General features: G+C 45.8%; 2 protein-coding genes across 8 annotated transcripts in view; one reads left to right on the top strand and one right to left on the bottom strand.

Moving 5' to 3' along the window:
* The window catches only part of TSPAN16 (tetraspanin 16), a 60,057-nt gene extending 47,500 nt beyond the window's left edge, over nucleotides 1–12,557 (bottom strand). Inside the window, exons 1-2 of one of the 2 annotated variants that reach the window (XM_077261972.1) lie at nucleotides 12,283–12,557; nucleotides 967–1,134 (exon numbers count right to left, since the gene is read on the bottom strand). The gene's annotated coding sequence lies outside the window, so the exon portion shown is untranslated. The remainder of the gene's footprint in view (nucleotides 1–966; nucleotides 1,135–12,282) is intronic. The other variant, XM_077261973.1, reaches the window with a different exon arrangement.
* Nucleotides 5,247–23,146, top strand: part of DOCK6 (dedicator of cytokinesis 6) — a 58,425-nt gene continuing 40,525 nt past the window's right edge. For 3 of the 6 annotated variants that reach the window (XM_077261965.1, XM_077261967.1, XM_077261969.1), the window contains exon 1: nucleotides 5,248–5,426. In XM_077261965.1, the coding sequence (XP_077118080.1) occupies nucleotides 5,380–5,426 (47 nt within the window). In that variant the 5' untranslated portion in view covers nucleotides 5,248–5,379. Of the gene's footprint in view, nucleotides 5,427–10,614; nucleotides 10,647–23,146 lie in introns of those variants that run through there. The other 3 variants (XM_077261966.1, XM_077261970.1, XM_077261968.1) reach the window with 3 other exon arrangements.

A 23,146-nucleotide genomic window follows, 5' to 3' on the forward strand; every position in this document is an offset into this window, starting at 1 on the left:
TTTATTCCACCTATATACTGTGTTCTCCTCTCTGTAGCCATGTCCACTCATTTCACTGTACCCACACTATATTTCTAACCACCCCTATTCATTTCACTATACATACTGTATATTGTTGTTTTTAGTCTCTTTTCTCTAACCAGTCCCACTCATTTCACCATATACTCTTATCTTAACTACCCCCAGCCATTTTATTTCATATATATATATACATACACACACACACTCTATGTTCTCCTCTGTCTCCATGTCCACTCATTTCACTATAGACACACTATTTCTAACCACCCCTATTCATTTCACTATACATACTGTATATTGTTGTTTTTAGCCGCTCTTTTCTCTAACCACTCCCACTCATTTCACTATACATACTATATACTCTCGCTAACCTCCCCCACACGTTAACCGATACAGTTACAGATGATCTCGTTTAATAAAATCGTTACATAAAAATGCAACAACAAAATAAAATATATAAAATGTATAACTTACTTTTAAAATGTTATGTTATATTATAGAATAAAACCAGAAAGTCAAAAGGGGGAAACTATAATTACATCAGTATTTTCTTAAAATACAAGATATACACTTGGGAGATAAGGGGATCAATACTGGACTCATGGAGGGGGACTTAGATTAGAGGGCGCAAAATATTCCCCTCTACCCATCTTCAATCATTACATGCCTTATGTGTCATACATCTCGCTCACCATTCCTACTCACTTTATTCCATATATACCATGTACTCCCCATAACCAACCCACTCATTTCACTCCATACTCCCCTCAGAAACTTTCTCCACTCACTTCACTCCATATGTTCTGTAATATACCCTTGGAGGAGGGCACAGGACAATCTGCCACGGTAGTGGGGTGGCATTATTTATCATTAATATTACTTTGCATGGCACCAGGCAGAGGGACCCCGCACTGGCGATAAGGACCGGTGCGGATGGGCACTTACCTGGTGCGGTCTCTGATTTCGGAGCCCTGCTCGCTGCCTGCTGCTGTCAGGTGACGGTGACTTGCTCTGATTCCTCTCGGAGGCTGAACACCTGAGCTGCTCACCTGGGAGCTGCCTGCTGGGAGGGACACGGCGTGGTGCGCTGCCTGGGATCCTGGCACTCGCTGCCTACAGGACGAGAGTAACCCTTTATATTCTGGGGGCACGTGTGGGGGACTGCTACAGGCATTTTTCTAACATGCTTTCTATTTCAAGGGGGTTGTCCAACATTGAAAAATAAAATGGAAGGCATGGATGTGCTGAAAATGGAAAAAAGTGGAGTACTCGCCACCCCCGCGGATCCAGACCGTGCCGCTCTGCATGGTTTGCCCTAGCTCTGTCTGCTCCGCTCATAAGTCAAAGGACTGCCGACTCCTGTGATTGGCTGAAGGGATCAGGTGACTAGAAGAGCGCGGCATCGGATGGTTCTCTTGCTGCCCATTATCACAGTATAAGGGGGTCATCGGGCCATTATCACTGTATAAGGGGGCACTTGGGCCATTATCACTGTATAAGGGGGTACTCGGGCCATTATCACAGTATAAGGGGGCACTCGGGCCATTATCACAGTATAAGGGGGCACTCGGGCCATTATCACAGTATAAGGGGGCACTTGGGCCATTATCACAGTATAAGGGGGCACTTGGGCCATTATCACAGTATAAGGGGGCACTTGGGCCATTATCACAGTATAAGGGGGTCATCGGGCCATTATCGCTGTATAAAGGGGCACTAGGGCCATTATCGCTGTAAAAGGGGGCACTCGGACCATTATCGCTGTAAAAGGGGGCACTCTGGCCATTGTCGCGGTATAAAGGGGCACTCGGGCCATTATAACAGTAAAAGTGGGCACTCGGACCATTATCACAGTATAAGGGGGCATTCGGGCCATTATCGCTGTATAAGGGGGCACTCGGGCCATTATCGCTGCATAAGGGGGCACTCGGGCCATTATCGCTGCATAAGGGGGCACTCGGGCCATTATCGCTGCATAAGGGGGCACTCGGGCCATTATCGCTGCATAAGGGGGCACTCGGGCCATTATCGCTGCATAAGGGGGCACTCGGGCCATTATCGCTGCATAAGGGGGCACTCGGGCCATTATCGCTGCATAAGGGGGCACTCGGGCCATTATCGCTGCATAAGGGGGCACTCGGGCCATTATCGCTGCATAAGGGGGCACTCGGGCCATTATCGCTGCATAAGGGGGCACTCGGGCCATTATCGCTGCATAAGGGGGCACTCGTTGCCATTATCGCTGCATAAGGGGGCACTCGTTGCCATTATCGCTGCATAAGGGGGCACTCGTTGCCATTATCGCTGCATAAGGGGGCACTCGTTGCCATTATCGCTGTATAAGGGGGCCCTCGGGCCATCACTGTATAAGGGGGCACTCGGGCCATTATCCCTGTATAAGGCGGCTCTCGGGCCATTATCACTGCATAAGGGGGCACTCGGGCCATTATCGCTGTATAAGGGGGCACTCGGACCATTATCGCTGTATAAGGGGGCACTCGGGCCATTATCGCTGTATATGGGGGCACTCGGGCCATTACCACTGTATAAGGGGGCACTCGGGCCATTATCACTGTATAAGGGGGCACTCGGGCCATTATCGCTGTATATGGGGGCACTCGGGCCATTATCGCTGTATATGGGGGCACTCGGGCCGTTATCGCTGTATATGGGGGAACTAGGGCCATTATCGCTGTATAAGGGGGAACTAGGGCCATTATCGCTGTATAAGGGGGAACTAGGGCCATTATCGCTGTATAAGGGGTCACTCAGGCCATTATCACTGTAAAAAGGGGGCACTCGGGACATTATCGCTTTTTAAGGGGCACTCGGGCCATTATCGCTTTTTAAGGGGCACTGTTATGATCCGGTGACCTTGGAGCTGCATGAGAGACTTTCTCAGGAGTAGGTGGTACCTGTACTGACCGCAAACCCTAAACTAACACCACAACTAGAAGTAGCCGTGGGGTGTACCTAACACGTCCTAGACACCTCGACACCGCCGGAGGACTAAATACCCCTATAGATGGAAATGGGAATTCTATCTTGCCTCAGAGCAGAACCCCAGAGGATAGGCAGCCCCCACAAATATTGACTGTGAGTATAAGAGGAAAGACACACGCAGGCAGAAGAACAGGATTTAGCAAAGGAGGCACTTCTAGCTAAATAGAAAAGGATAGGACAGAATTCTAAGCGGTCAGTATTAAAATCCTAAAAATATCCACAGCAGAAAATACAAATATTCTACATCTAACTAAAGACATAGAAAGTATATCTGCATCTCCTGAGAATCCAGCAGACAGAAAAATCCAAACAAAGTCTAAGCTGGACAAAAACACAATAAATTGCACTGAATTGCAAAGCACACTGCATGTGTGCACAGAGACAAAAACCAGACACTTATCTTAGCTGAACTGGCAGCAGGACATGAGGAACCAGAGAGAGATGCAATCCCTCCAAGTACAATGGACAACTGGCACGGACTCATGGAGCCTGCACACCTAAATACCTAATAGAGCTGCAATCAGCAGAAACACCTGCCTCGGATTACAACCCCAAGACAACTGCACTACCACTGACAACCACCGGAGGGAGCCCAAGAGCAGAATTCACAACAGTGCACTTAGGCCATTATCACAGTATAAAGGGGTCACTCCGGCCATTATCGCTGTATAAGGGGGCACTCGGGCCATTATTGCTGTATAAAGGGGCACTAGGGCCATTTTCGCTGTATAAGGGGGCACTAGGGCCATTATCGCTGTGTAAGGGGGACTCGGGCCATTATTGCTGCATAAAGGTGCACTTGGGCCATTATCGCTGTATAAGGGGGCACTAGGGCCATTATCGCTGTATAAAGGGGCACTAGGGCCATTATCGCTGTATAAAGGGGCACTAGGGCCATTTTCGCTGTATAAGGGGGCACTCGGGCCATTATCGCTGTATAAGGGGGCACTCGGGCCATTATTACTTTATAAAGGGGAATTTCTTGGGTGAATGTGACTCTGAAAGCAAAAAAATTTGGAGCTTCCTGCTTTTTTTTTGTGACCAGCCTTTCTAAGTGTCCTCATTGGTACAGTACCCAATATCACCACAAGGTGTCTCAGAAGACCAAATATGCAATCTGGAGTTATACACCATAAATCCACTGGGGGGCAGCAGAGTAAAAAAAACCATTAACCCCTTAATGACCCACAATACGTCGTTTTACTGCCCTGCGATACAAGAGACTAGCCTCCCCATACAGGTGACAATCCAGCCGCTGCCGGCTGTACACTATAGCTGACAACTTGCTGTCAGGGGGTGCTGTTTTTAAAATGGTATCGCTTTTGGGGTTTTTCCAATATACAGGACCCCCAAAGTCACTTCAAACATGGATAGGTCCCTAAAATGGGGGGGACCCCACGCTGTTCTTATTTTAAAATTATTTAAATAAATAAATAAATAAATAAACAGCGTGGGGACCCCTCTATTCTTGATAACCAGCCTAGCTAAAGCTGACAGCTGAAAGTTTTGCCTGGCTGGTTATAGTAAATAGGGGGGAACCCACACCGGGTTTTCATTCATTCATTTATTTAGTTATATCGCAGGCGGCAGCTGAGGAATACCCCCATTATCCGCTTCGGATGATGGGGGTAAGAGTCCCAAAAGCCCCCACCTGCTGTCATCGTTCTGACTTTATTATAACTCATAATTCTCCTCTGATTGCCGAATGATGAGAGTCGGCTTGAACACCAGCCTTCGGGGAACAGCACTTACTGTAGCGCTTCTACCCCGGCGCCGACGCGCGTCACACGGAGGACATCAATGTGTGTTCTCAGTGTGCGGAACATTTTGCCGCCCGTGCGAACGGTAAAAACTGGACATGTCTACATGTGGGACACACAGACACAGGGTCCGTGGAAACACTCACATGTGCACAGACCCATTCATTTGAATGGGTCTGTGTGTGTCAGTGTCTCCGCTACATGTGAAAACTGTCACCACACGTACCGGAGGAGACACAGACCTGTGAAAAGAGGCCTAAGAATCACTGGGATTTGTTGAAGCGTTCCAGAGTTATTACCACATAACGGGACACTGGTCAGATGTAAAAATGTAGGGGTTAAAAGAGAAGAAGCGCGATACCACTGTCCGCCACTTGGGGCCGCAATAGAACCATTAATAAAGCGTTCTTGACACTTGCAGTACCCGGCATGAGCGCACGGTGTCGCCTGTATATCTATCGCTCGCCGGTGCCGGCAGTGTGGGCGGTGATGGGGCGGGCGAGGGCCGGCCCGCGGGGTGTCCTGCCGGGATCGCCTCAGCCTGGCTCCTGCCGCCGCCGGTACAGCTGCTGTTGGAGTTGTGGTCAGGGACTCGATGGCGGCGGCTGCGGAGCGCAGGGCCTTCGCTCAGAAGATAAACAGGTGAGGGGGCGGCTGCAGCAGTGCCAGGTGTATGGTAATGGCGTTATAATGGGGGCAGGACTGCAGACAGCGGCATTGTGTGTGAGCTATGGAGGAAATGCTAAAGAAGGCATGCCCTGCAGCCTGAGGAACTACAACCCCCAGCAAGCACTGACAGCTGCGTGCTCCGAGCCTGCTGGGACTTGTAGTTAGAAATCTCCTGTTATGTCATGGGCCCTTTCTTTGCCACCTGTCCTTTAAGTTGAGGCCATATTTCTCCTGCGCTGACACATTGTAACAAACCAGGACCAGGTAGGGGAGAATGAAAGAGTCTGGATAAAACTGTAACAACCCCCCAGCTGTGAGCAGTATGGAGGCTGCGCCGGTCTGTGAATAGTCAGCCATTCTCTGACAGCAAGCAGAGGTCTTAAGTAAAAAACAAATCCTAAACCTCGTAGATCTCTCTGCTTTTCGGACCCTCGCTGCCCCCTTTTTTTTCCAGTTTGGTTATTTTTAGACACTTTCGAGCTCCGGTCTTGAGGCCCCTCAGATCTCTCACCCCTGTGATAACGGGGGGGACAGAGCTGCCACATTGGGGTAAGACCCCCGGATCGGGACTTCTTAAAGTGACAGCTGCCCCTGACTGTACAGCTCATTAATATTCATCAGCTAATTACTGCTTAACGAATGAGGAATATTGGAAATAGGATCATTTAGAGTGAGACCCCCCTGGGCATTAGGGGCCGTCCTGTGATATAAGGGTCCCATGCCCCCCCCCGTGACTCGCCGCCACCGCACCAGTCCGGGGTGTAACATTTCACTAATTCATTCAGCCAGACTACAGTACAGTGATCTGAAATCATTCCACACTGCCGCGCCATCTGTTCAGACAGCTGAGCCAAACAATGGCCGCCGGCTGTCAGTGTACAAACGGGGGCAGAAGTGCGAGGGGCAATAAGAGAACAAGGCCAAGAAGGGAGAGGGTGAGGAGCCGGGTTACAGGGTAATAAGAGGCTCAGGAGCCGGGTTACTGTAATAAGAGGTTACAGGGTAATAAGAGGATCAGGAGCCGGGTTACTGTAATAAGAGGTTACAGGGTAATAAGAGGATCAGGAGCCGGGTTACTGTAATAAGAGGTTACAGGGGTAATAAGAGGATCAGGAGCCGGGTTACTGTAATAAGAGGTTACAGGGTAATAAGAGGATCAGGAGCCGGGTTACTGTAATAAGAGGTTACAGGGGTAATAAGAGGATCAGGAGCCGGGTTACTGTAATAAGAGGTTACAGGGTAATAAGAGGATCAGGAGCCGGGTTACTGTAATAAGAGGTTACAGGGTAATAAGAGGATCAGGAGCCGGGTTCCTGTAATAAGAGGTTACAGAGTAATAAGAGGATCAGGAGCCGGGTTACTGTAATAAGAGGTTACAGGGTAATAAGAGGATCAGGAGCCAGGTTACTGTAATAAGAGGTTACAGGGGTAATAAGAGGATCAGGAGCCGGGTTACTGTAATAAGAGGTTACAGGGTAATAAGAGGATCAGGAGCCGGGTTACTGTAATAAGAGGTTACAGGGTAATAAGAGGATCAGGAGCCAGGTTACTGTAATAAGAGGATACAGGGGTAATAAGAGGATCAGGAGCCGGGTTACTATAATAAGAGGTTACAGGGTAATAAGGGGATCAGGAGCCGGGTTACTGTAATAAGAGGTTACAGGGTAATAAGAGGATCAGGAGCCGGGTTACTGTAATAAGAGGTTACAGGGTAATAAGAGGATCAGGAGCCGGGTTACTGTAATAAGAGGTTACAGGGTAATAAGAGGCTCAGGAGCCGGGTTACTGTAATAAGAGGTTACAGGGTAATAAGAGGATCAGGAGCCGGGTTACTGTAATAAGAGGTTACAGGGTAATAAGAGGCTCAGGAGCCGGGTTACTGTAATAAGGTTACAGGGGTAATAAGAGGATCAGGAGCCGGGTTACTGTAATAAGAGGTTACAGGGTAATAAGAGGATCAGGAGCCGGGTTACTGTAATAAGAGGTTACAGGGGTAATAAGAGGATCAGGAGCCGGGTTACTGTAATAAGAGGTTACAGGGGTAATAAGGATTAGGAGCCGGGTTACTGTAATAAGAGGTTACAGGGGTAATAAGAGGATCAGGAGCCGGGTTACTGTAATAAGAGGTTACAGGGTAATAAGAGGATCAGGAGCCGGGTTACTGTAATAAGAGGTTACAGGGGTAATAAGAGGATCAGGAGCCGGGTTACTGTAATAAGAGGTTACAGGGTAATAAGAGGATCAGGAGCCGGGTTACTGTAATAAGAGGTTACAGGGTAATAAGAGGATCAGGAGCCAGGTTACTGTAATAAGAGGATACAGGGGTAATAAGAGGATCAGGAGCCGGGTTACTGTAATAAGAGGTTACAGGGTAATAAGGGGATCAGGAGCCGGGTTACTGTAATAAGAGGTTACAGGGTAATAAGAGGATCAGGAGCCGGGTTACTGTAATAAGAGGTTACAGGGGTAATAAGAGGATCAGGAGCCGGGTTACTGTAATAAGAGGTTACAGGGTAATAAGAGGATCAGGAGCCGGGTTACTGTAATAAGAGGTTACAGGGTAATAAGAGGATCAGGAGCCAGGTTACTGTAATAAGAGGATACAGGGGTAATAAGAGGATCAGGAGCCGGGTTACTGTAATAAGAGGTTACAGGGTAATAAGGGGATCAGGAGCCGGGTTACTGTAATAAGAGGTTACAGGGTAATAAGAGGATCAGGAGCCGGGTTACTGTAATAAGAGGTTACAGGGTAATAAGAGGATCAGGAGCCGGGTTACTGTAATAAGAGGTTACAGGGTAATAAGAGGCTCAGGAGCCGGGTTACTGTAATAAGAGGTTACAGGGTAATAAGAGGCTCAGGAGCCGGGTTACTGTAATAAGAGGTTACAGGGGTAATAAGAGGATCAGGAGCCGGGTTACTGTAATAAGAGGTTACAGGGTAATAAGAGGATCAGGAGCCGGGTTACTGTAATAAGAGGTTACAGGGGTAATAAGAGGATCAGGAGCCGGGTTACTGTAATAAGAGGTTACAGGGTAATAAGAGGATCAGGAGCCGGGTTACTGTAATAAGAGGTTACAGGGTAATAAGAGGATCAGGAGCCAGGTTACTGTAATAAGAGGATACAGGGGTAATAAGAGGATCAGGAGCCGGGTTACTGTAATAAGAGGTTACAGGGTAATAAGGGGATCAGGAGCCGGGTTACTGTAATAAGAGGTTACAGGGTAATAAGAGGATCAGGAGCCGGGTTACTGTAATAAGAGGTTACAGGGTAATAAGAGGATCAGGAGCCGGGTTACTGTAATAAGAGGTTACAGGGTAATAAGGGGATCAGGAGCCGGGTTACTGTAATAAGAGGTTACAGGGTAATAAGAGGATCAGGAGCCGGGTTACTGTAATAAGAGGTTACAGGGTAATAAGAGGATCAGGAGCCGGGTTACTGTAATAAGAGGTTACAGGGTAATAAGAGGATCAGGAGCCAGGTTACTGTAATAAGGGGATCAGGAGCCGGGTTACTGTAATAAGAGGTTACAGGGTAATAAGAGGATCAGGAGCCGGGTTACTGTAATAAGAGGTTACAGGGTAATAAGAGGATCAGGAGCCGGGTTACTGTGATAAGAGGTTACAGGGGTAATAAGAGGATCAGGAGCCGGGTTACTGTAATAAGAGGTTACAGGGTAATAAGAGGATCAGGAGCCGGGTTACTGTAATAAGAGGTTACAGGGTAATAAGAGGATCAGGAGCCGGGTTACTGTAATAAGAGGTTACAGGGTAATAAGAGGATCAGGAGCCGGGTTACTGTAATAAGAGGTTACAGGGTAATAAGAGGATCAGGAGCCGGGTTACTGTAATAAGAGGTTACAGGGGTAATAAGAGGATCAGGAGCCGGGTTACTGTAATAAGAGGTTACAGGGGTAATAAGAGGATCAGGAGCCGGGTTACTGTAATAAGAGGTTACAGGGGTAATAAGAGGATCAGGAGCCGGGTTACTGTAATAAGAGGTTACAGGGTAATAAGAGGATCAGGAGCCGGGTTACTGTAATAAGAGGTTACAGGGGTAATAAGAGGATCAGGAGCCGGGTTACTGTAATAAGAGGTTACAGGGTAATAAGAGGATCAGGAGCCGGGTTACTGTAATAAGAGGGTACAGGGTAATAAGAGGATCAGGAGCCGGGTTACTGTAATAAGAGATTACAGGGTAATAAGAGGATCAGGAGCCGGGTTACTGTAATAAGAGGTTACAGGGTAATAAGAGGATCAGGAGCTGGTTACTGTAATAAGAGGTTACAGGGTAATATAAGATCAGGAGCCGGGTTACTGTAATAAGAGGATCAGGAGCCGGGTTACTGTAATAAGAGGTTACAGGGGTAATAAGAGGATCAGGAGCCAGGTTACTGTAATAAGAGGTTACAGGGTAATAAGGGGATCAGGAGCCGGGTTACTGTAATAAGAGGTTACAGGGTAATAAGAGGATCAGGAGCCGGGTTACTGTAATAAGAGGTTACAGGGGTAATAAGAGATCAGGAGCCGGGTTACTGTAATAAGAGGTTACAGGGGTAATAAGAGGATCAGGAGCCAGGTTACTGTAATAAGAGGTTACAGAGGTAATAAGAGGATCAGGAGCCGGGTTACTGTAATAAGAGGTTACAGAGGTAATAAGAGGGTCAGGAGCCGGGTTACTGTAATAAGAGGTTACAGGGTAATAAGAGGATCAGGAGCCGGGTTACTGTAATAAGAGGTTACAGGGTAATAAGAGGATCAGGAGCCGGGTTACTGTAATAAGAGGTTACAGGGTAATAAGAGGATCAGGAGCCGGGTTACTGTAATAAGAGGATCAGGAGCCGGGTTACTGTAATAAGAGGTTACAGGGTAATAAGAGGATCAGGAGCCGGGTTACTGTAATAAGATGCTTAGGAGACAGGTTGCGGTAATATCTTGATACAAAGGTGTGATTATAATTTACAAACTGTTAATCACTCTTCATCATTTTGAAGTCCATATTCTCCAGACATCCCCTCGCACCCCCGCCCTCACCATATCATTTTTTTTGTTCCTCATTTCCTTCGTCCTCCCCTCTCCTGCGTCCTGTTATTGTGTTGCTCGGGCCGCACTTCCTCTCATATCGGTGTGTGAGAGACGGACTGTCCTCTCGTGGGAGCTGCTCATGTGGGACATGTCATGGCTTCGAGTAGAGTGTGAGCTTTGCTTTTGATTACTGCTTGTTCAGAGTGTAAGCTCTTGGGGTCCGGATTCAGTTACTTTGTTGTTGAGCGTAAGCTCTTGAGGCCAGCTCCTTTGCCCCTCGCCTCCCCTTTCTGTGGGAAGATTACTCTCTGTGTCCTTGGTGTTTATCTGTCTTCGGTCTCTTTGCTTTGGGCTTAGCATTGATGGAAGATGGTGAATTATTCAGAATGTGACCTGGAAATATTCGGTTCCCTCCCAGTGTCTCTTGTAAAATGCAGAGCAACCGGTTTAATGTGTCAGCATCTGTGCAGTGTGATAGGAGCCTGCTCTTGGGTAAATGTCAGGACCACCTCTCCTTACAGCGCCTCCCCGGAGCATTATATAGTTATTAGTGGTTAGTTAATATCCTGGACCATAAAAAGTTTGTGTTTTTTTTTTTTTATACTAATGATGGGAATGTGGGCGGGGCTTGCCATTGCTGTGATGTCATTATTTTGTGCTGTGATGTCATCTTTTTAAGGATGTATGTGTTTTGTATGTGAGGGTTCCCTAGCGGAAAAGAGGTCCCATGGCCGCCATCTGGCAAAACAAAATGGCCATCAAGTGAGGAGAAAAGGAGCAGAAAGATCGAGTTGCTGGGTGGGACGGTTTCCGAGGCAACAGTCAGGAGCCCCAAAGTTATCGTGAATATGTCCGATACCCGCCGGCTGCTCGGTAACTTTCCTGCCTGGCGCTCGTCAGTTTCTCTCTTCGTCTGATGAGGGAATTTAAGGTGCTGCTCGAGACCCCTTTTATATTTTTAGTTGGACTTCCCCTCATGTTTTAGAGTTGAGCCAAAAGATTCGCAGGATCCAGGTTGGCTCTCGGACCACCACAGTGCAGGCGTCTTGGGCACCTTTTGTGGTTACGAGACCCCCGGAACATCCTAACGTTACGTCACGGAGGCCTAGTAATCGCAAAAGGCGCCCGAGATGCCTGGTCTGGCTGGTGAGCAGTACCAACGTGGACGTCACACCCAGGTCCTGATTCGTCGTTATGGTATCTTACTTGATTGGATAGGTGTGGCGATCCCAAATATGTTTTAGATTTTTATTGTGTCCTCTGAAAAGTGGATTTTTGTAAAAAAAAATTTCTAGGGGATTTGATCCTGTGTTTGCCTGTACAATATACTGCAATATTATAATATTGTAGTATATTATTAAATTATCTAACGTCCATGAAGATTAGACCCAGGACACAAACATGGGTGGTCTGCCATGACAGTGCCCATGGGGACCCCGCAGTCATGTTACTTTGGGCCGATGGGCGTAAGGAGACACCATCCCCTATTTTTGTTGTATCTTTTTTGGGTGCCGGCTGTATAACAGCTTCTGAGCCCACTCATGGATGTCCAAAATTGAAGCGTGGGTACAGTGGCCCCTGACATTATCCTGGTTTCGCCACGTTTCGCCTGGTCGCTCTGTATGACCTTTTCTATTTTTCACTGCCATTACGGTATATTACAGGAATGATAATAGTTACCGGTAACTGATCTTATTACATCATCCGGACATTATCTTTTCCCTCATAGTTACCACATGATAAATTGCTCGTCGTTATTGTAATCACATTAATGGCGCCCATCATAATTGTATTATTTTTCCTTACCTATGGCCCTGGAAACGTATGCTCTGTATTTGCCCAAAGAGATATCCTTGCACCTGTCACCTTCAGGCAGCCATTTTGTAGGCAGTTTCAGTCAGCAGGTGGCGGCTGTCAGTTATTCATCGTTATTAATTAAATAAAATGGCCGCTGCTGTGCTGCAAAAGCCACTGGCCAAGAGGGGCACGGATGAGTTTAATAAAATGTCTGTTTTGACGAGGTTTTTGATTTATGGGGCATATTTTGTTTTCAGTTGTCAAATGTGTGTGGTATTTACTTTTTTTTTTTTTTTTGGCCAAAAATAACCTGTTGCTGCTTTTTTGATGCGTGTACTATAGTGTCTGCTGCAGTTTTGAGGCTTTTTTTTATGCACAGATGTCACAAAATGAAGGATTTCTTTGTGGATTTACTGTGTGGCATGTTCATTCTCTCAGCGTTTTTTGCTGGGGAAAAATCTGCGACACAAAGTAATGTAAAAAAAAAATGCGGCTGTCTGAACTCAGTCTGCAGTATATGTGGTGTAATGGGATTATCACACAAATCGTGTCATCTTACAAGGCAGTTAGTGTTTTTTTTTTTTGTTTTTTTTTTTGGAATATCATAATAGACTGGTATTTTTTTTGAGGCATCTATATGCAAAGTTTTGGAGTATGACTAGACCTAGACCTGTATAGCGTCAAGTAAAGACATGTTACCAGGTCAAAAATCATCAATTTTTGCCCTCAATTTGTTCCCACAGATCAAAATCTACCAAACGGTTGCAGTGATATGGGGGCCTCTTAATTCAATGCACCCAATATTCTAATGTTTATGGTCTTTAGCAAAGGTATGAGAGAATGTTTCTCACAGGTTCCTCAGGGGCGTGTCTTTCGACAGCCCTGCATAATTGCTAAGTTGCACCCCCTTGTAGAAAGTCACAAAATAAAAAAGCCAATTACTCTAGAACTGTATGGCGTATTTAAAAAGAAAAACAAAACGTGAAAAACTCAGGGAAGTGGCAGGATTACACTAGCAGCAAAATATGGTCGCTTTTCACCTGGCTGCAGATCCTTCTAAAGCTTAGTTCACATCTGCATTTGGTCCTTTATTTATAACAGAAGCTACAGCTTATATTGTGGATACCATAAGCTTCCAAAAGATCACCTTTACTGGTGTCGGAAGGGGGTATGTCAAGTTCTGCCAAATTATTTCATACTTGAAATCTTTTCTGAAACATCCAGGAGGTTCCTAGGGGGAGGGGAAAAAAAAAAATCACTGACCATTTGGCAAATCTCCTGCGAACCATCCAGAAACCTCATAAGATGAGGTCCTGGTGTGGGATGGTGGGCATGGTCTCAGAAGGGATTGTGGTCAACAGATGATTGTTTGGGCATCAAATATGCCCAGTTTTTGGGGAGGATAGCCCCTCTTATGCCACAAATAATGATATTTCACTTTATCTGGTGTTGTCCAGGAATGTTTGGATGATCCACCATTGTTCATCAGATTGTCCATATATCCGATGTGATCCGGAGGGTCGTTACCGGGCGAGGATGAGTAATGCTATTTGGTTTTTTGTTTGCGAAGCAGTGTGCACAGAGCTGCATTGTGCCGTGTGCGGGTGACGGTAGCTGGCCGCGCTCAGTACTGCTGTCCTCCGCAGCCTCCTGTCACTCCGATCACAGTGTATGGAGAATTTATACTAACGACAGACCGGGACCATTTATATACTGAACACGAGTCCGGTTTCCCCTCATAGTGGAAAGGGGAATCACTTTTTGTTCTGTCATCTTGGTGTAGAAACTGTCTACAGGGGTCATAGCTTCGCCTCCTTCAGTCCTGTGCTTCATTGTCCACAATTAGAAAAGTATGGCCAATTTCCTTAAAAAAATGGCACCGCACCTGTCTGCAGGTTCACTGGTATTGCTGATCTACTCTATGCTGTTTTTGGGAGAAAGCGGCCATTTTTTCCCTTCAACAACCCCTTTAAGGATGGATTCACATGTGGCCTATTTTCCATCATGCCACCAGGCAACCAGTCGATGGCGTCGGACCAGCGACCAGTTTTATAGGTTCTTTAAGTTTTGGGTATGGTTATGGCACTTAGTATGGATGGATTTTATAGCTTAATTTCAGGGATTTCCAAAATTTTGGTGGAGGGGGGTAATAGTGTCTCACGTTTTTTGGCTGGTGATTGCCTGTTACACGTTGGTGGAGCGGTGTACTCTGCACCTATATGTTGGTTTATACACACACCTAATATAAAGCCGCCACCTGTTGTACTGTGTGCCCGTCAGCGCCATATACAGAGATAAAGGTAACCACTGAGCCACCGTGCTGCCCCATGTCTAGGATTAGTGAAGATGTTAAATGTGCCAAATTAAGGTTTGTGAAACTTGGTGCACCATCAGCGAGGTTTTAGGGTATGTGCACACGCTGCGGATTTTGCTGCGGATCCGCAGCGGATTTGACGCTGCGGATCCGCAGCAGTTTTCCCTAAGTTTACAGTACCATGTAAACCTATGGGAAAAAAAAATCGCTGTGCACATGCTACGGAAAAATCAGCGTGGAAACGCAGCATATTATTTTCCCAGCATGTCAATTCTTTCTGCGGATTCCGCAGCGGTTTTCAACATGCACCAATAGGAAAGTGCAGTTGAAAACCCGCAGAGGAATCCGCAGAAGAAACCGCGAGAAAATCCACAGTGAAAACCGCAGTGGTTTTGCACTGCGGATTTTCCAAATCCGCTGCGGAAAAATCCGCAGCAGAATCCGCAACGTGTGCACATACCCTTAGGGTCTCGACTGACTTACAGAATACCATTCTTGTTATATCCTCCCCTTTGTCTACCATCTCCTGTAACGTTTCGTTCACATGGTGCAGTCACATTACGGCCATCATCTGGCAGTTTTGCCTTGATTTTTTCCAAAAACCCCAAGGGCCCAATTTATCAATTTTGATTTTTTTTTGTATTTGTCATTTTGTGCATCAAATTCTTAAAAAAAAAAAAAAAAAACTTTCTATTTTCACCTTTTAACTCTTTTTGGGCTACAAAATTTTTTTACATGTTCTGCTAAAAATTTCAGATGCACATGAGGACTGCAGTACGTTTGCGCAAAATGGTTTAAAAAGTCGCAATTGATGAATTCGACCCTGAACTATCTGGAAACCCCAAACTTTGTCCTCAAAGACGAATATAAAAAAACTTCTAAGCGCATATGGTAATACAGGGCGATTCATCGTAGTTTTTTTTTTTTGCCGGATTTCTGAGGCCAAAAAAACTTTGGAAAGTTGCAATTTTTGCTGCGACATCTGGTGTTTTCACGCCATTTTTGCACCACTTTTGACAAATTCATCACAAGTGGTGGAATTCACTACTCCAACTGCACCTCTAAATGAATCCGGAGTGTCCGCTCCAACACGAGCGGCCTTGGATCGGGCCATAGACTTTTTATTTTTTTTAATTTATTTATTTATTTATTTTTTTTAAACTCAAATTAGAAGAAGACGCAAAAACAAAAAAAGGCAAAAAAAAATGCCAAAAATTAGGAAAAAAAATGCAAATATAATAATGAATCGGGACCCAAGGTTGTTTTTTGTTTTTTTGTTTTTTTTAATGCTGTTTGGTGTTACTGGCCCAAAAATTAGCAGTTTGTCGCACCTCGCAAGCATGAGGCCGGTTTTACACATTTGAAATTCACAATCCGAGTACGGCCTGCAATATCTGGGGAGGCCGAGGGTCACCTACCGCAAACGCCATATCATTAGGAGGTTTGGGAGTTCAGATCAGGTGACCTGTGGCCGGACTGGGCATTGTAGTCCTTACCAGGGCCGTGTAAAACCACCCTTGGGGTACGGCCGCACTGTGTGACCATTGGCCCGCCAACAGGTGACCGGAGCCTCACCCGCAGCCTCTGGCTTTATTCTTAGGCCACTTTACAATATATATATATATATATATATATATATATATATATTTGTTTTTTTAAATGGTGACATTGAAATGAAGAACCCTACCGCGCCTGCGATATGTGAACACGGTCTTAAATTTAGTGGGGGTGACTACAGTTAGGACATGGTACGGTATCTGGTGAAGGTTTTCGGTCCTTGATGCTGCTACATACAAGGTCTTGTCTATCGTGAAGAAAAGTGGCCTTGTTGCCCATAGCAACCAGTAAGAATTCTGCTGTTGGGTTCTTTCCTACACTGGTAGTCTCGACATGGCTTCCTGTTGCCGTGGGTTACGAGGCCTAAATTTCTCTCCATTTTATTGTTAATTCAGTTGCGATGTGTGCAGCACGTAGCCTGCGGCTGGGTTACAGAGCGGTGTGGGAATGGGTGTGAGCGAAAGTTCACAGGGAAAGATTGGGAAACAATCGGCGAGCAAAAAAAAGAAAGGAATCTGCTACTTCCACCCTACTAGGGTGCTTCAGCCCCTCCCACCAAAGGGTGACGGACAGGAGCTATGTGACTAAGCCCCTCCCACTGCAGGGCGACACGGGCTCGCAGGGAGCGCTGTGTGTGTTATTACCACACACATGGGGTGTGTGTGCCCCAGTTTTGGGATACACCTGTTCTCTGTGTCAGGAGAGCAGAACAGGTGAATGCAGGGAGCGGCTCCAGTCACGGTTAACTCATTCACTGCCAGAAATGCCGCCGCCGCAGGGTGTGCGATCTGGGAGACAGGTGTCTGAGGCTCCTCTCACGTGGCCGGGTAATTTGAGGCTTTCAAGAATTGACATGTCGAGAGGAAACGCTGGGACTTGTGTTTATTTCTTAAGGACTCTGGCTCAGTATTGACACGTAATACTCAAAAAATGCTATTCGTGTGGGGGGGGGGTTTCGCATCTGTTTTTTTCTGAAATTGCAGTAAAGACATTGCAGTTTTACCACGATTTTGGAAAATTACAACGACAAAGCCTTAGTATATGCTCCTTTTTTTTTTTTTTTTCTTTTTTTCTTTCATGCTTTTTTTTTTTTTTTATTTACTTGATGTGAAATTTGAGGCCATGTTTATATATGCATAAATGTAATGCAGAAAATATTAATGGAGGCACAACGGATGGGATTTCATGAAAACCCCTCCCCAATGTGTACATAGAGATATAATATATATATATATATATATATATATATATATATATATATCTCCTCTATCTATATATCCTCACATGTAAAGCGCAATGGAATTAATAATAGATTATATATGTATATATAATATATATATTCAATCATATGTACTGTATACATACATGCACATATACATACATGCACATTAGGCGGTGGTTTTCATGAAATCCCATCCGTTTTGCCTCCATTGATATTTTCTGCATTACAGACATAAAAACAAAACTATACGTGAACATGGCCTCCAGAAAATCTGCTTCAAAAAATGTGAGCCCACTTTTTTTTCCTAACCATCTGTCTTTCAAAATTGAATTTCATTCTATTTTTTTTTTTTTTTTTGCATCTATTAAGTCCACCAGTTCCCCAAAAAATATCCTCAAAACACTGCCTCTCACTTGTAAGACGATGTTCCCACATAGCGTATACGCTGCGTGTGTTTTTTTTTTTTTTATGCAGAGAATTTTTTTTCGTATTTTAACAGATCAGGTGAAGTGGATGTGATTTACTGAACTTGTGCTCACAGTGCGTTTTAAAGTTGCTGTTGAACTGTGTATTTTTTTTTTTTTTTTGCTTGTTTTCTCTATAGGCTTTAATACGGAAAATCCGCAGATAAAAAACGTATGTGAGCAACACATGACTATCAATAAGGCTATCTGAAAAGCCAAATAGCAGGAAGTACTTTTTTTTTTTTTTTTTTTTATAAAAAGCTCTATTTAAGCAGTTAAAACTCATTTAAAAAAACGCAAGTTACCTAATGGATGCAGAAAATTTGCAGCATCAAAAACCCATCATGGGAGTGTAGCTTTAATAAGGACTGTATTTCTACATGTAGGGTTCATGCAGACATCGGAGCACGGACTGGCCGCGGGGCTCCCAATCTGAGTGTGACTGTTCCATATATGTATAACGCTCAGACATCTGCACGAACTCTTGGGCCTCGTTCACACCTTCAGTATTTGTAAGCCATAACCAGGAGTAGGTGAAAAATGCAGAAGTGGTGACTTGTTTCTATTATAATGTTCCTCTGATCGTTCCTCTCCTGGTTTTGGTTTACAAATACTGGTCAAATACTGAATTTGTGAATGTGGCCTCAATCTGAGTTCCTCCTCTGGATTTTTTTTTTTTTTTAAATATCTTCTGTGCCCCTCTGTAATAATAGGTGTATAACGGCATGGCCGTGTCTTGATTAGCCAGAGTCGGAGGAAAAAAGTGGAAAAAAAAAAAATACATAAAATAAAAATATCTGGCTTGTACGAGCCCTACATGTGCAAGTAGTAATGCTGGGTGGTGTCTCCTCTTGTGGGCACATCTTTCTTGTCACCTCAGACTCCTTCCATGGTATCAGTGAGGCCCCATAGTCATTACATGGGCTTTGTGATGGTACGTGCCTTCTGGCGCTATGTGGGCCTCTGCGGCAGAGTACGTAGTGTAAATACACATAAATCACCTATGGGTTGAGCTCTGTGCTGTGTCCATGGTGTGGGAGACTTTACTTCATAGTGACCGGCCTTCGCTTCCTACCAGACTTCTGCACTGAAGCTTTCCGGCCTCGATGAAAAATTATGGCTGATGGTCACTTGGATTCTAACACGCAGGGCTGTGCAGTCAGTAAGCCAAACCTCCGACTCCTCGATTTCCATGACTCCGACTCCACCAAAATGGGCTCCGACTCCACAGCCCTGCTAGCATGGCAGTGGCTAATCACGCCATGTTGACGTACAACCCACCCGTATGCCCCATCACCGAACCGTTCAAACACAGACTAACCTGCGACCTATTCATTTCTTGTGTCCGCCACCTCAGTATCTAACATGATGAGGATATTTCTAACCAAATAATAATTACTTGTCTAGCCTACAAAATATCCCTGTAGGACCTGTCATTCTTGCGCTGATCTTTTCGGAGCCTTTGTGATTTACTAAAGCCGACAGGATTACAGTAGACTGAGGTAATTGATCCCGTCTGAATGTAGGGTTGAGGTGTGTATGGCTCCTGACCGTAGGAGATGATCTGGGCTTGGGACAAGTGCATTGTCAGGGATGGGTGGAGCCCGGTGACAATGACGGACAGACATGATAGACTTGGTCCTGATGTAGGGTATAACATGATAGGACACATCAAGAATTCGAAAGACGTCATGACTCGTTTTTACAGAAAACAATACAGGGTGAACTGAGGAACGTGGACAATCGGACTGGTCCGGCTTCTCCTCTCAGAAACTTGACCAGTCATGAAGAAGTAGCCCAAAGCTGGACCTAGTGATTAAGTCCTCAACACCAAAGTAGATCCTTGACCAAATCATGAGACAAAAACTCCCTCCGACAGAAGCTCTATAAGCTGTATCCTACAGAGGATAAGATGGCCTGGGTCTATGTAGATGACTGGAAGATGTTTGCAGCACCATGGATGGTGGCCATCACTGATGTCTCGCTCCTCAGTGGGTCGTGTTCATGAAGACCCATGCAGAACGGAGACGAGTTCATTTCAACAAAGGAGCTGAATTTGCATATTTCTGCCCCAGGAGTATTGCATTCAGCTGAATGAGAAAGGTTTTCAGAAATCTAAGGGATTGTTCACACGACTTCTCTTTCTGTTGTGGGGTTTTTTTGTTTTGTTTTTTTAGCAGGTCCGCTCAAAAAAATGTAAAAAAAAAAACACTAACAAAACTATCAAAATAGAATAGTGTTTAATTAGGATGGGAAAACGATTTTCTGGTCATATGTTCCGTCTCTGGAATACCTTCTGAACACTTTGAAGAAGCCGAGCATTTGTAACAAGCGAGCGGCCATTCTTCTGGCATTTTCCACTGCCCCGGGCATCTTTTTTGAACATTTTTGTCAGTGTTTTTGCTTCTTATAAAGATGCCCCCAAAATATGCTGAAAAAAAAACATTCAGGAAATGAGCAAAAAAGCTGCAAAAAAAAAAAGATAGTTTAGGTTTATAAAACTACAGGAAAAAAAGGCGCAATTCCTAAAGCATCTTCTGCATGAAAAACAGACGTTTTTGATCGCTGGGAAAAGACGTAGTGAACACACCCTAACAGAAATTGAGTCTCTATATAGTGGGAACTGCAATCATCAACCTAAAATTGTCTAGTCTGGTGGTGTCACGTTGTAGCACCCCTACCCCTTAGCTATTGCGTCAGGCATTCAATAAATTGCATTTTTCCAACTTGCCTGAATACGTCTTCCTGGTAACGCTCTACTGTACACATGTAGTAGTGATATATATTATGAATGTGGATAAATGGTTCCAGTATCTGCATATAACATGGGTGATACTGTCTGCTGTATCTAGGTCTATCGTGTGCAATACTGTTTGCTGAGACAGTGTATCTAAGCCTGTATCTAAAACATAAGATTATGTAATCCCATAGTTTATTGTACCGTCTACTGAATCAGAGTATCTAAACCTATATTATACTTGATTTGGTATATCTAATCCCATCATGTGTGATACTGTCTGCTAAATTGGAGTATCTAAGCCTATCATGTCTCCCAACTGATGTAGCTAATCTCATGTGTGTCACTGTCTCTTAACCAGAATCCTATTTGATACTGTCTGCTGCGGCACACCTTCTAATCCCATCATTTGTCCTACTAACTGCTGAGCTGTAATCCTACTGTGTCATCGAAAATGGTGTATCTAATCCCGTTATGTCTGATACTTTATACTAAATCGGAGTAACTATCTTGTCTTTGAACTGGCCTAAATCAGAGCTGGGCTGCCTGATGATTTGTACTGGGCTGCCTGATGATTTGTACTGGGCTGCCTGATGATTTGTACTGGGCTGCCTGATGATTTGTACTGGGCTGCCTGATGATTTGTACTGGGCTGCCTGATGATTTGTACTGGGCTGCCTGATGATTTGTACTGGGCTGGCTGATGATTTGTACTGGGCTGCCTGATGATTTGTACTGGGCTGCCTGATGAGCTGTGCTGAGCTGGGCTGCCTGCTGAGCTGTGCTGGGCTGCCTGCTGAGCTGTGCTGGGCTGCCTGCTGAGCTGTGCTGGGCTGCCTGCTGAGCTGTGCTGGGCTGCCTGCTGAGCTGTGCTGGGCTGCCTGCTGAGCTGTGCTGGGCTGCCTGCTGAGCTGTGCTGGGCTGCCTGCTGAGCTGTGCTGGGCTGCCTGCTGAGCTGTGCTGGGCTGCCTGCTGAGCTGTGCTGGGCTACCTGATGAGCTGTGCTGGGCTGCCTGCTGAGCTGTGCTGGGCTGCCTGCTGAGCTGTGCTGGGCTACCTGATGAGCTGTGCTGGGCTGCCTGCTGAGCTGTGCTGGGCTGCCTGCTGAGCTGTGCTGGGCTGCCTGCTGAGCTGTGCTGGGCTACCTGATGAGCTGTGCTGGGCTGCCTGCTGAGCTGTGCTGGGCTGCCTGCTGAGCTGTGCGGGGCTACCTGATGAGCTGAGCTGTGCTGGGCTGCCTGCTGAGCTGAGCTGGGCTGCCTGCTGAGCTGGGCTGCCTGCTGAGCTGGGCTGCCTGCTGAGCTGGGCTGCCTGATGAGCTGGGCTGCCTGCTGAGCTGTGCTGGGCTGCCTGATGAGCTGTGCGGGGCTACCTGATGAGCTGAGCTGTGCTGGGCTGCCTGCTGAGCTGAGCTGGGCTGCCTGCTGAGCTGAGCTGGGCTGCCTGCTGAGCTGGGCTGCCTGCTGAGCTGGGCTGCCTGCTGAGCTGGGCTGCCTGATGAGCTGTGCGGGGCTACCTGATGAGCTGAGCTGGGCTGCCTGCTGAGCTGTGCTGGGCTGCCTGATGAGCAATTTTTTTTTTTTTTTTTATTTTTTTTTTATTAGTCACAGTTGAAGAATTGTCATAAAATAAAAACCACTCTAACAATGGCGGACTTAAAAAAAATAAATAAATAAAAATGTGCAAATTTAAAATACAAGTAAGGACCAAATGAAAAATGGGCGAAACTCTACATAAATTGGACAAAAATAAGGTGCAAATGCAATAATGAATGTCAGTGTTGTCCTCATCTCGCTGCACTCGTTCTCGGCGTGTCTCGCTCGTCAGGCTGTCTCGCTTCCTCACAATAGCGGATAAGCTCTGCAGGGCGGGAGGCGTGTGACACCATTAAGTCCTTTTGTATAGCTCGCCGCTTTCCGGACCCTTTTTGTGCACGCTTCCTCTGAGGGCATAATGAGTGGAAGTGTGTCAGTAGCCCACGGTGGGCGACGGGGCGTGCGGGCGTCCTCCCTGCCTGTGTACGTCAATCTTCTGTGTGCGGCATCACCGACGATTAAAGGGGAATAGGTTCTGCCGCAGGTAAATAAAGCGCAATCATTCTAACATCTCTCAGGAGTCAATTCTCCACCACAACTCTGCTTGCTGTCAGTGAAGGAAAGCGTTCTCTTCCATCCTGAGACTGGCCATCGGTACAGACCTCGTACTTGTCACTGATGAGGCCTTAGACATTAAAATGCAAAGAATCTAGAAAGCTGCAGCTATAATTTTACGGCGGCCAGGAGTTTATATAACCCTGGAAGAGCCGGATCTGGAGGAGAATCTGCGGTAGTGAGATCACCTGCTGAAGGGTGAAAGCGAAACGTCCTGATGTGGTGGAGACGGAGGACTGATGATAGACTGACCACAATCGTAATTATCAATGAGGAGTCTGTAGTAACCTGGACACTAATTATATATATATATATATATATATATATATATATGTCTCGTACACAGCGCCATGTAGCCTGCTGGTATAACCTGGATATCTCCTGTATATGATTATATATGTACGGCTGGTATAACCTGGGCATCTCCTG

Source organism: Ranitomeya variabilis, chromosome 5 (assembly GCF_051348905.1).
Source record: "Ranitomeya variabilis isolate aRanVar5 chromosome 5, aRanVar5.hap1, whole genome shotgun sequence".
NCBI lineage: Eukaryota > Metazoa > Chordata > Amphibia > Anura > Dendrobatidae > Ranitomeya > Ranitomeya variabilis.